A 13,255-nucleotide genomic window follows, 5' to 3' on the forward strand; every position below is an offset into this window, starting at 1 on the left:
ATAGTTACAAAAAATCGAGGAAAAATCATGTCATTTTAGCAACATTTTGTAAGTCACTGGTATCAAATTAGAAATGAACCACGTTTGAATTTTAGGTGGGGGGGGGGGGGGGGGGGAGGGGGGGGGGGGGAGGGGGGAACTGTGTAAGTTATTATGTTTACATTTGTCATGGCAACATGTGATTTGGAATTTGTGGTGGTTATTTTACCTGACAGCTAAGAAATCAATAAATGCTTGTTTGTAAGCAACCAAACGACCGACGGCTTTAGGTCCTCTCCGGGGGACCTGGTAATGAGGATTAATGCCTTACCAAAGGGCACTAGTGCATCGCCTCGGTTTCGAACCCGGGTCACCGGATTACGAGATAACTGCTCTACCGACTGAGCTATCGCCCCATGGGTATTTAAGCTATTTCCTCATGTGAGTGATATAAACTATACAGTTCGAATTTTCTCTAATAACGTCTAATAAACTTTGCAAGATTATATCCATATTTAAACCCAAAAGTCTACGATTTCACGAGATTACTGCATAGCGGCCATGAATCAACTTAACAGTTATCATTTTAACAAACATCGCATAAGTCACGGCACTCTTACAAATATCAACAAGTTTCGCGTCACCTCAGTCCCAAATTAATCACAGACAATTTATTTTACATCATTTTTGCTTTCGTCAACGGACACATTTGTTTCTAAATTTTGCGAGCGAGTGAAGCTAGCTAGCCCCCAAAAGAAGACATTTCTTATATGGTAACAAATTATTTTGTAATCAAGACACAAGACAGGATCGATATATAATGATGTATGCGGGCCCGTCACCACCGAAAATACATGAATAAAGAAATACTCATATATTCAGTCACCTATAGATGCACTAATATGTGGATTTTCAGGCACTTCCCTGCCTGTAATCATCCTGTTTCTAAATGCTGCGAGCGAGGAAGAAAAAATGCTTTCTTTAAAATACCATTTCTACATGATATTATTACATACTCCAAGGCCCGAATTCACAAAGGAGGTTTGTCGACAAACCGAGGTTTATGTACGTCATATGATGCGTTTTACGCGTTTTTTATAAACCTGGTTTGTAAAGAACAAAAGGAGGTTTGGCGAAACAAAAGGAGGTTTGAGCTCAAACCTTGGTCTGAGCTCAAACCTTGCTTTGTGAATTCGGGCCCAAGGGTTTCAGAGTTTTGGTTTTCCACGATTTTGTTGTCTCCAAAAGAATTGCCGATATAGGCCTAACTATAAGTGACGTTGCACACCTGTTGAAAAGCGTGCCAATAGGGTTTTGAAATTGAAGGTGCGTTGAATTTTTGACGGTGTTGAATATATATATCTTTGTTAATATGCAAATGTATTGGATATACTTAGAGTTTTCCACTTAAAAGCATATATGAGGTGTCGTAGTCGAGTGGTTAAGCACTTGACTTGAAATTGAAAAGTCGTTGGTTCGAGTCCCGGCACACGGCACTTATTTCCTTTGGCAAGGCACTAATCTACATTTGCCACTCCATACCCAGGAGACAAATGGCGACTTGAAAAACTTTGTGTGAATAGTAATTGACATATTCCCTCCCAGTGACCATATGGTAGGAATACTCCCCAGGGTGGAGATGTTGCACATTGTGTGTGAATGAGTCCGGTGACAGTAGTAATAATATATGTAGAGCGTTTATAGATGGTATTTCGTATTAAGCGCTATATTCATCGATATCAGTATAGGTATCTATATGATTTTAAGTAGAATAGCAGCTGAAATAAACCGAAAGGAAACAATCTTTAAAGCTACTTGTTCCCTCTATACATCCAGTATTAAATGCCATTGATTCCCATGGTCCCCTTGTTCTAATGTTAATTGAGAGCTGATTAAATGAGATAACCACCTGGCAGTGACCATGAAGAGAGGTCTAATCCCTCCTGGCCAAACTAGTGCAGGTAGGCTTTAATACAAAGAGGAGTTTGGGTCATGCGTTTTCATTGCGAGAGAGACCGTGTGTAAAATGTGAGTTTATACTCTAAGTTTTGGAATCAGCAAAAAATGATTAACCAAAATTAAAAGCCGAGTCTTGCTGAAAGTCATATGCGCTGAACACAGAGATGTGTATAATTATGCGGCTAAACAAATACGAGGCTTCACAAACACGCGGCTTAATGGCATCGTTGAGTGTTTAATCTGACATGAACGGCCCTACGTGTTATCAGTGTCTGTGATATGGTGTAACATTGAAGTCCTACAAAATGATAAAGAAGTGCCTCAAAAAAGTAAAAAGCTTTGGGTGACCGGTTTAACCATACTCATTTCCCATCATAGACTGTATTGTTATGAAAACCGTTAGGAAAACGTAAAATTTGATTTCGATTTCCAATCATAAATATTTTGATAATCAGACAGGCGATCGGCTTGTAAAAATCATGGGGTTCTTGAATGACCTGAAGGTTTGTAATTATCATTGCACCATGAGGTAAATCCAGGATTTTTTTTCAGAATCTGAGACGAAGTTACCGAATCCCTTAATTCTTATCGTGCCACAGGGCTAATCCCCACTGTGCCAGGTTGTTTTGGAGATAATCTGATTAACGCGATGTTTCTATGAATGGCGAGTGCAAAACACACAGCACAGCCCAATGAGCATGAACAATAACTGCTACTACGAATGCGCCCTTGCACGCACATGGCACTCAATAGGTAGCGTGCATGCAGCCTCATGGCAGGATATGGGTGAAAAGGCAAGGTCTCTAACTTTTAGCCGTTACTTGTCATATTTCAAAAATGAGGGCATTTGAAGAGCCATCCTTTTCAAGAGAGTTGACATTTCTTCTTCTGCTAAGATACTCTTTGTTTTCTATGATGCACTTCCACACGAAGATAAAAGATAATTGAAGTGCTCACAAATTATTTTCACCTTTCCCAGAACTCAACATCCCCTTTAAAGCATGGACACAATTCTTTCCCATACAACATGCAGCCTTTCCACACTTTAGCACGCACTTGAACAGACAAATCGTTGTCTCTGACTTTGCTTCATGTTTAATCATTCCAATAACAATTACAAATTACATTTTGTTCACATACATGTGCCATTTTAGCCAATTAACTCAAAGATTGGATTCTGAAGAATGATTTAAAATATCAAGCCTGGGAAAAAGTCTGCTAAAGACAACCTACACGTGTGACGTAAAAAAATAATAGACATACCAGTATAGATATGAATCAGACATTTTTACTTCATAGAAAAGCTAAAGTTAGTATAAAGACCCAATTGATCCATTCCTTTATGGTCTACACATAGCCCGTCTACTATCCACACTGTCTAACAATCATTTCAACTACTTATCATTTGTTCTATTGACCATTTAGGCTAATATTCATATGGTATAATTTCCGATTGGTCTAATCTCTAATAATTCTGCTTCGCATTTGGTCTAATTGCCAGTCGGTCTAATGTCTAGTTTGTCTAATGCCAATTTTGTGCACAATTCATATGGTCTACTATAAACATTTGATCAAAAATAATAATTAGTACATGTAGTAGACAGGCTGGGTGTAGACATATGGTAATAGACTATTTGGGTAGTAGAAGAACTGGTTGTAGACCAAACGGCAATTCATCAGGGATATATATATATATATATATATCGTTTTATAAATGTTGTATTATTGAGCACACATTGGAATACAGCACACATACATGTAGGAAAAAGAACAGTAACCCTAAGATATTATCTCTGTATAAACAATCAATGGGGCGAAGTATTATTTGTACATACCACCTATATCAAAATATACACTCTAATGCATGATAGTGATAGACATATATATATATATATACAAAAACATCACATGCATAGATATTATAATTGTCTTTATAAAATGATAACCTGTTATTCTACATGCTCTACCGATATTTTTTCTCATAATTAATGCTTAATAGAATCAAATTTATATAGAATGAGTGTGCACAGTGAGTTAAAATTAGGATTCTTTTGACTAAACCACTTGGTTTTTTCTTTCCGTTTTCTAGCCGTTTTCTCACTATTTCCTCGCCCTTTTTGACTGCCAAATCAGAGTCACTGTTTCTTCACTTAAAAGTCTCTGTTTTATCGCCGTTCTGTAGCAGTTAAAACGGTATGTTCTGTTGTTCATAATATGTTATAACTCATAGACAATGGCAGCAAAACGGAAAATGTCATGCCTTCGATTTAACGTGACGGCGGTTCTAAATTTTTTCTGTTATAGTGCATACAGTATATGCTGAAGAGTCTATTGTGAAAGAATTTCAAATATAAAAAAGAAGATATCAATGTCAAACAGAAATAGTAAATTTGATGTATATGAAGTGTTAAGCTGTTGTGTCATTATTGAAGGGCAGTCCCACAGGGCTTGAGTACGACGGATTTGAGAAACCTTCTTTTTCCGATGTCTGCAAATTAGAGAAAGAAAACAAAGATGTTTTGGAGTGACAAGAAAAAGATTACATAGGATCTGAGAAACCTTCTTTTCCCGATGTCTGCAATTAGAAAAAGAACAGAGAGATAGATTGAGATATAGAGAGAGAGAGAGTGATTGGGAGAGAAAGAGAGAGATAGAGAGAGGGTGATTGAGAGAGAGAGAGAGAGCGAGGGAGAGAAAGAGAGAAAAAGAGAGAAAAGAGAGAGAGAGAGAGGGTGGGAGGGGAAAAGGATCGACAGAGACTTTTGTTTAACGATATCTGAGCATTCAAATTTTCATTTATGGTCTAATTTCAATCTCATGCCAACTTGAACTCGTGAATATTCAAAGCCCATTTATTTATTCAAGGCTAAAAATTATTTTATTTCGTCACACTGAATTCCGATTTTGTAGTCGCATGTACTTTGTAGTCATCATACTTACTGCTGAAGTGTATGTTCCACTAGCACCGTACATATTTGTGTCTATATCTTGCATGGCAAACTGGAATGAAAAGGTGAAAACATGTATTTTCAAGAAGTAATGAAATGAGTATTTACATAAGATGTCTAAATATCGCAACAAGATTTTAATGATCAGCACCTCTCATATACGGTCGCCACTAAAAATCTGAACGTGATAATTATTTGCATGAATTAAACAATACTTCAATTGTTTGGACTGTGATGTAAGGAAGGTACTGGGGTTTAACCCTTTACTTACGGGAACATTAGTAGTCAACAGGTTATATCACATACAATCTACACTGATCTATAAAACCGAAGTGATTGTGTTTCCCATTTTGTTTGACAAGTCGCATGTCTGGTCTTTGTACACCAATTGATTTGATGGGATTTTTATATAGTCAAACCTGTCCTAGTAAGTGACCACCTTTCTATAAAGGTCACTTGCCTAGAGTGGCCATGCGTTTGGTCTCCTTAAATAGAGAAATGTGTGTCGTATAACCTGTCTAGAAAAACCAGTTGTTTCCCTTGGATGGCCTTACTTAATACACAGGTTTAACATGTACTTACAGCTGTGATGTTTAAGTCTGTATCATAGCCTTGACTCTCCATTGCAGCAGGGATATTCACTTCCTCTGCTGGTTTCTTGCCTCTGCAGAAGGTCAATCGAAGAAAAAACAAAAACAAATCAGAATTTTAACAATTGTGGCATATTTCATAACTACGTACATATAAATACTTGTGTGCACCTATCATTAAAGACAACAAAATCAAGGCAAATTGGGGATATCAAAACGTATTCAAAATCAAGCACATAGAAATGAAGGTTCCTTTTAGGTGTTACCTTATGTCAGAAACTTATTATCCATACATGTTATTTTCCGCACATTTTTTAGCCTATTGTTAATTGGCATAAGAAGATACTTTGTTTTGGTAAGTAAGATAATTTGGGCAAAAAAAAATAAAACACTACCAAGCTTTCCTTAATTCATAATTTGGTACAAAGTGCATATATTTGAGAAATCTGGACGAGAGAAAAACGTGGGTTCTGAATTATTTGCATTCATCAGGGTTTTACAAACTCGAGGATTTTATACCGACAGTCCCACCCCTTTTCATTAAAGGCCCTAAGAATGTTATTTATTTGTCAAAATTATTGATGAGAAGAAAAAGCTTCCAACATGATTTGCAAGAAGTGTAAACTGAATTTATCAACGGCGAAAAGGAGAAAGAGATGTGTCACCCACTCGCCCTATAGCGAGGCTCTTGATTACAAAAAGACAACCAACTTGAAAGTTATATGTAAGCATCAGTCACAATCATATTTAAACCTAACTAGTAAAACCTGACTAATTAAGCCTAACTAATAAAACCTAACTAGTAAAACCTAACTAGTAAATCCTAACTGGTAAAACCTAACGAGTGAAACCTAGCAAGTTAAACCGAAGTAGTAAAATGCTGCTAGTAAAATCTAACTAGTAAAACCTAACTACAGTAAAACCTAGATAGTAAAACATATGTTTTAAAACCTAACTGTTGCCTCTTTGGGATAGTTCAAAATATATGTTCAAACATTTATTCCTCCACCTAGCAAAGCTAATAATGCAAACGGAGATAAAAGTAATACAATACAAGATGATTAATTAATTAACCCCAAATTACAGCAAACACATTTATTTGCTCTAGTCCCTGAACATGTGAATATTCAAAGCAAATTTATATATTCATAAATGGCTAAATTCCCATATTGAGGTAGGATTAAGTCAGAATTGTGGGGCTTACTTCGAATCATGGGGACATAATGATAATAATAATAATAATAATAATAATAATAATAATAATAATAACAATATTTGTAAAGCGTCCGGTCGGATGGTCGCGTTACACAAACTTCAGTAGATTTGCCGCAGGGTTTTCAAAACGTTTCGAGAACATTGCACCAGACCATTTTGTAGATGAGAGGGATTTATTTCACAAACATTACCCCCGACATTTCACGACGCATTGACCTGATGATTCAAAGAAAGCCTAAATATAAGGCTAATTGACTCACCCTCTCTTCTTGGATACCAGCAAGTAGGCCAGAACTAGGAACACGAGTAGGATTAATATCCCAGAGACAACGCCTACAGCGATGTAAATAGTTTCTGCAATGGAAATGTGTTTGTAATAGACTGGTTTACTGACATATTCACATTTATGGATGTTTTTTTCCTGGGGACCTAGTGAAGAGTTCTACAATTAGCCTGATATTGATGAATAAACTACAAAAAATGGAATCCAGTCTGCATACATAACTTATTGCTATGTTGGGCGAGCCTCTGGCAAGCTTTCAGGTTGTCAACAACAATCTTTGTTTTAAAAGTATGCATCAAATTAGAATATGTTAGTAAACCGGTCTATTCGAAGTGAATGTCAACATAGTACATACTGTCATATGAAAAAACAATCCATTATTACCCCCTCAAATGAAAAAACATTAAAACCTTAAGGATGGAAAATAACATAACATTAATGCTTCAAGACTGCGAGTCCGAAACTAATTCGATGCGCTCGTGCCCTTTGGCAGGCATAAGTCCACATTAAATTACCGAGCCATTTGTCCCCTGCTTGCTTAATACTTAAACGCATAAACTTGGTTTCTTAGCGGCCAGGCAAAACAAACATACAAATAAACAAACAAATAAACAATCAAACAAACCTGAAGTTTGACCTGCAGGTGTGGGTTGCTCTCTAGGGGTTGTGAACGCTGTTGTCTGTACTTGGTCGGGAGTGGTCACTGTAGAAACGAGATCAATGTAAAACATAATACACGTAATTCTGTACAAGCTACTAAAGCTTTACAGATCTCAACTTTTTCTTTACAAATATTATTTTGAATTTGCTAGATTGTAAACTAGCCGGTTATAGCAACCAGTCAGGCCTTGTTATTTACATTCTTTTGATTTTGCTTTGAGTTAAGCTTTAGTAAGAAAACAAACTCAGTAGGCCTATATCTGTATTTATATGCCACTCTCCACCTAGGTGTTAAATGGGTACCGGTCGGAAGCAATTCCTTCAGTGCTGTGAGCGCCGAAAGCCGGGTAATAGTTGGAGCGCCTTGAGCATTATACATGGTGGATATGTGCGCTATGTAAATATCCAATATTATTATTCTTATGTAAATAACATGACCACTTATCGAGTGAACATAGTCCCCATCGACCTAAAATAGTGATTCAATCTTAAAGCCCAATGATGATCGGGTGCAGACATACCTCTGGTATTAAGCGTGGTTGGTGGAGGGGTGGTAGTACTTCTTGGTAGAGGGGTGCTAGACTGGACACACCCGGGGGTGAATGATACGTCATCAAGAGCTAAGAAAGCATTGGAATCTGCTCCTTTCATCGCCTCAAAGATCACCTGTAAAATATGAAAGACAAACGATTTGTTGATTTGAATGATAAACAAACCGATGAATGCACGAACCAAGTTTTGTACATATTTTGAAAAATGTAAAAAAGTATTTTGTAAAAAGTATTAAACAAAGGCCCTTATCCAGCTAGTCCACCTCTTATTCTCGACTTACAAAAGCACACCCCAGAGATCAAAATTTACAAGGGGTATAACGAATTATGTTGTTGACTGTATCTGTAAATATCATATTGAACTATCATCATACGCATTATCTGTATTTATTTTGTATCACGCATGCAGGGAAGCAAACAAACTTCAATTCAAGATTAGTGGATTATAACGTATTGAATTGAACTGAATTGAATTATAGTAGATACAACAGGGCCCCATTTCACAAAAATTGGCATCAGTAAGAAATGACAGTTGTTGTTATAAGCTAGTGAAATCCTTGCTTCTGATTGGTTATCAGCAGATTTGTCACTGATTTTTTTTTTCACTGAAAAAAAGCTTTTTTCCTTTTTCCTCACCTGGAATGTGTCACCACTGGTAAGTGGTAATGATCCCCGATTCCAGAGCAACCCCTGGTCACCAGACATACTCCACCTCTCCGTCATTGGACCGCCCACTAGGGTCCTCGTTTGGATGGTAACGGTCGCATCTTCCCCGCTCATGTAGTAATAAAACCTCATCTGGATAAGATACACAAAACGGGTTCAGGATCAATTGTTCGATGTAGAAATAGTAAAGTTGTTATCAAGACTCATAATTCATGTTTTATTGTCTATATACAGTCAAACCTGCTTTAAGAAACCACCTGTCCATAAAGACCACATCTTTTGTTTTCCCTTGAGCAGAATGTCTAAGAGATTTCTGTATTAAAGGAACTTACACACAAAGACCGCATGCTCATGACGAACACTTTTCTCGTGTCATTTGAATGGTTTTTGTTTTAATACAGGTTTTATTGTATAATAATACAGAAATGTGTCCATTCATCATGAGCTAGTGGATGGATAACTAGAATAAGGATCACAAGGTACTTGTATCTAGATAGCTATTTTCAAGATAATTGGCCTTTGTCTGTATAATTGCCACTAGAACCAAAATGAGTTTATGAAAGAAAAAAAAAGAAGAACGTTTAAAGATGTGAAACTCACCGTGCATCCAGATGATACTGGGTTGATGAGGAAACTACTGAGCTGAGCAGAAGAACCAGATGACGACTGCTGGTACTGATTGACTACCAGGATTGAACCTGTGGGCGAGAGAACAAATGGTGTATGTTTGAAAGAGAGAGAGAGAGAGAGAGAGAGAGAGGGGGTGTATATAGAAAAAGACAGAGATACAAAGTGAGAGAGGAGGAGAACAAGAAAGAGAGATGGATACGACAGATGAAGACAAGACATATTTAAAAAAAAAAGAATACCTCCCTAATACTGGTTTAAGCTTTGTGTAATACTCATGATAATCTTAGAAGATTTTTTCTATGATTTATGTAACCATTCATTGACAATTATGGTAATAAAGAAAAAAAGCAAGAGAGAGAGAGGGTACGAGAGACTCAATACCTCTACCAAAACACATATGGAAGTACAATAGAGAGTAATAGAGTTAAGTAAGGAGGAATAAAAGTCGTACAAGGTGGTAGGTTGACAGCAAGATCACAAATATATTTGTCTACATATAAACTCATAGGAGAAATTCTAAGGTCTACCAATCCCTAAATCTGTTTGTTCTATACGTTAGAGATTCCATTTCGTAATGTTATATTCAAATGAAAACCTTCAAATGTAGTTTCTGTCGAGAGATTTTCCAAGTTTAAGTACGCTATCAATAAACATAAAAAGCGAACCGTTATTAGTTTAACCTGGTCTTGTTTCAATAAAATAAATTCAATGTGCTCTATTGGAAATACAAATTATTAGCTAAGGGACTAATTGCACAATGTCTACAATGTAAACAAAATGTCATAAAATAGGATCATCGATTAAAACAAACAAGAAAATTATGAAGAAGCCAGGGTACATAATCATTACAATCAAAATTACTCTTTCATGTTGTTCATGTTGTTACTGCAGCGTTGTCATGATGTTATGTCCTGTTGTTCTAAAAGTCTTTAAACACAACTTTCATCACATTCTTGAAACTAGCTGTGTGTCCTTACCTCTCTCGCTGTCTAGGGTATGATCAAATTTAAGATAAGCTGAGGTAGAAGCCTGTATTGTATTCCAGTCCAGATCATCATCGGTCATCTGCACCCAATCACACAGTCCACTTTCGAAATCACATCTATTGTATGTTGCTAAAGATGACATGTGTAGGGAATGAAATAACCATTATAAATTGTTAATACGTGGGATAGATGCTATACATGCAATACAAAGATCAGGAAGTGAAGTTTCACGCTTTAAATCCAAAGGTTCTTAATATCAGGTCATGAATTTGGAATCGGTAAATTACCTATTCAACCAAGAAGTTACCAGCATGGTAACTTCTTGATTCAACACATCATGTATGTTAAATCATCTTGCGAGAAAGGAAATATGTTTCAAATAGGGATTATGGTTGAAGACTAGTTGTATACCATACACAGTCTATACATTTTATCATATAATTATTTCCTTTATAATCTATACGGAATACTATGAAATCTGAATCAATATCCATCCTAATTGTAAATTGAATTGATATCACTTTTTATATAAAGCAACGTGAAAGTTCTTTGATTCTTTTTAACTGCTGAAAGAAAATACATCAGTACTTTGGAAAAATTGAAATTCGTACAAATAGCTATGCATTTTCAAAATGATATTTATTTTGACATTGTTCAATCAACAGTGGCATAGCTAGGGAGGATGACGCCGGGACAACGATGAAATTGCGCCCCCTTTCAAATCTTCTCTACCAATCACAGGTATCCCTAAAGCACTTTACCCTGAGAATTAGGGGCGGCATACACCGATCATAATATTTTATTCCCTTTTCTCTCCATTCACTTTTTCTTATGTGTTGGTCTTCGTCGCCCCCTCAAGTGCTACCCTCTGCATATGCTTCCTCTACCCCCCCCCATGTATATGACACTGTCCATAAACTTGTTTGCACCTAAATAGGCCATTTTCGTAATGTAACCAAATTTAATGCATACGTCTTTTTGAAGTGCCTCAATACAAATGATTTCATTCACCTTATAAGAATAATAGTATTTCAATAGTCAGAATGCAACTGCATATATCAAGTGTTGCTAGGTAGGTCAAGCTATAATGTTTGTCCTACCTGGCAGCAATTAATGAATGCAGTTCGGATTCCGTCTATTGAAATACTCTTATTCTAATCAGGTGAATGAGATAATTTGTATTGAGGCACTGCACAAAGACTTTTGCATTAAATTTGGTTACATTACGAAACTGGCCTATTGGATATTGAAAAAGAAATGAATAAATAAATGTTAAACTTACAGCAGTCTGTTTCATCGGTGTTATCCATACAGCAGTCTCTTGTGAAATCACACTTGTTATCCATGGGATAGCACTGGCCGCTATCACACTTAGCTTCGGTGTCCTCGCACGTCACTGGAGTGTACATGTCATAGGCACAGTTGTCGAATCGTATGTCATCGATGGCAAAGCCGCCAGCGTAGGGTTGGGGCTGGTGGTTCTCTGCGGTGATAAGGACCTATGGGGAGAGAGAGAGAGAGAGAGAGAGAAGGAGAGATAGACATATAAATATAGAGAGTGAGAGAGAGAGAGACAAACATACACACACAGATTAGAAAGAGATAAGAATAGAACAATTATTTGAAGGTTAAACGAAAGTATGTATAAACGAGGAAAAAAGTGAGATTAATTTGTGGGTATACATCAAGAATCTAGTGATATCTATTGGAGTATTCTGATAGTTTTCCTGAACTTCCTGAAAAATAAAAGACAATTACAGAAATCCCAAGGTCTCAATGAAACAGATACCACCTAAAATACTTGTTTTGTTTGAATTGTTCAGTTACGTGAATGAGACACACGTTTGCCACAAAATAGCAATTACTGAACGTAGGGTTGGCTGTAAAATTAGTGCATTCCATATTTTTTCTTCTTCAACAAACATATAAGCATTGCAAACAGACACAAAAGATGCTTTGTCATGCGTTCCATGATATTCTGCAACAAAATATCTTTCTGTAGCGACTGGATGCAATAGATTTGTCATAAATATAATAAAAACATTGTATACAAGGCTATATGGAACAAGAAATCACTTTACAATTTAATTACAGAATCAAATTTCCATAATGTTATTAAACATTACCAGCAAAACAAAAAGTTATGAATTCAATGGATGACTACAGGTAAAGTTAGAGTAAGCATCACGATTATCACCCGCAAAAGGAAGACTTATAAATTCAATGCATGTTTAAGGGTTTATAGCACCAAGATAAAACGATATCTTTGTTTTTTGACAATTCCATTGAAGACACCATACCTGGAAGTCCGTAAGACATTTGGGAATCTTAATCTCCGCCTTCATCCACTTGCTCTCCACGGTGTTGCCGCTATCTACGACCATCAGCGTGCGTTCGTCCGTTAGAACCTTACGCTTCAATGCAAGCATGCCGTAGTCAACGCCGTAGGAGTAGTACCAGAGCGAGGCGGTGCAAGCCCGGCCAGCCTGGCTAAAGCGCGGACTCACCAAGGTGGCAAACTGGTTGGTGGATTTGGTGGTGGACTGCTGAGAGCCGTCCACAAAGTAGTATATTCCTTTAAAATAAAAATGTATGAGATATATTTGTAGTTTTACAGTTAAATGTTGTAAGAGTTTACCCACAAAGGGGATGGCGTTTTTATCACTTACACTTGAACAAAGATTGTCATGACATCGGATTAGAAAAATTAATAAAGACAGACAACAAAGAAACAATATCATGCAAATCATGATTTGAAAATGAATTAAAATTTGAGAAAAATAAATAA

At 36.6% G+C, this 13,255-nt stretch overlaps 1 protein-coding gene across 1 annotated transcript in view; it reads right to left on the minus strand.

Annotated features, from left to right (window-relative positions):
• Window positions 1–2,767: 2,767 nt before the first annotated feature.
• The window catches only part of LOC580670 (MAM and LDL-receptor class A domain-containing protein 2), a 61,777-nt gene continuing 51,289 nt past the window's right edge, over window positions 2,768–13,255 (minus strand). Inside the window, exons 61-71 of the mRNA XM_030993793.1 lie at window positions 12,768–13,042; window positions 11,750–11,966; window positions 10,459–10,596; window positions 9,452–9,549; window positions 8,822–8,983; window positions 8,156–8,300; window positions 7,600–7,677; window positions 6,952–7,045; window positions 5,469–5,550; window positions 4,879–4,938; window positions 2,768–4,426 (exon numbers count right to left, since the gene is read on the minus strand). Coding sequence (XP_030849653.1) covers window positions 4,346–4,426; window positions 4,879–4,938; window positions 5,469–5,550; window positions 6,952–7,045; window positions 7,600–7,677; window positions 8,156–8,300; window positions 8,822–8,983; window positions 9,452–9,549; window positions 10,459–10,596; window positions 11,750–11,966; window positions 12,768–13,042 — 1,430 coding nt within the window. The 3' untranslated portion in view covers window positions 2,768–4,345. The remainder of the gene's footprint in view (window positions 4,427–4,878; window positions 4,939–5,468; window positions 5,551–6,951; window positions 7,046–7,599; window positions 7,678–8,155; window positions 8,301–8,821; window positions 8,984–9,451; window positions 9,550–10,458; window positions 10,597–11,749; window positions 11,967–12,767; window positions 13,043–13,255) is intronic.

Source organism: Strongylocentrotus purpuratus, unplaced genomic scaffold (assembly GCF_000002235.5).
Source record: "Strongylocentrotus purpuratus isolate Spur 01 unplaced genomic scaffold, Spur_5.0 spur5_scaffold_20, whole genome shotgun sequence".
Lineage (NCBI taxonomy): Eukaryota > Metazoa > Echinodermata > Echinoidea > Camarodonta > Strongylocentrotidae > Strongylocentrotus > Strongylocentrotus purpuratus.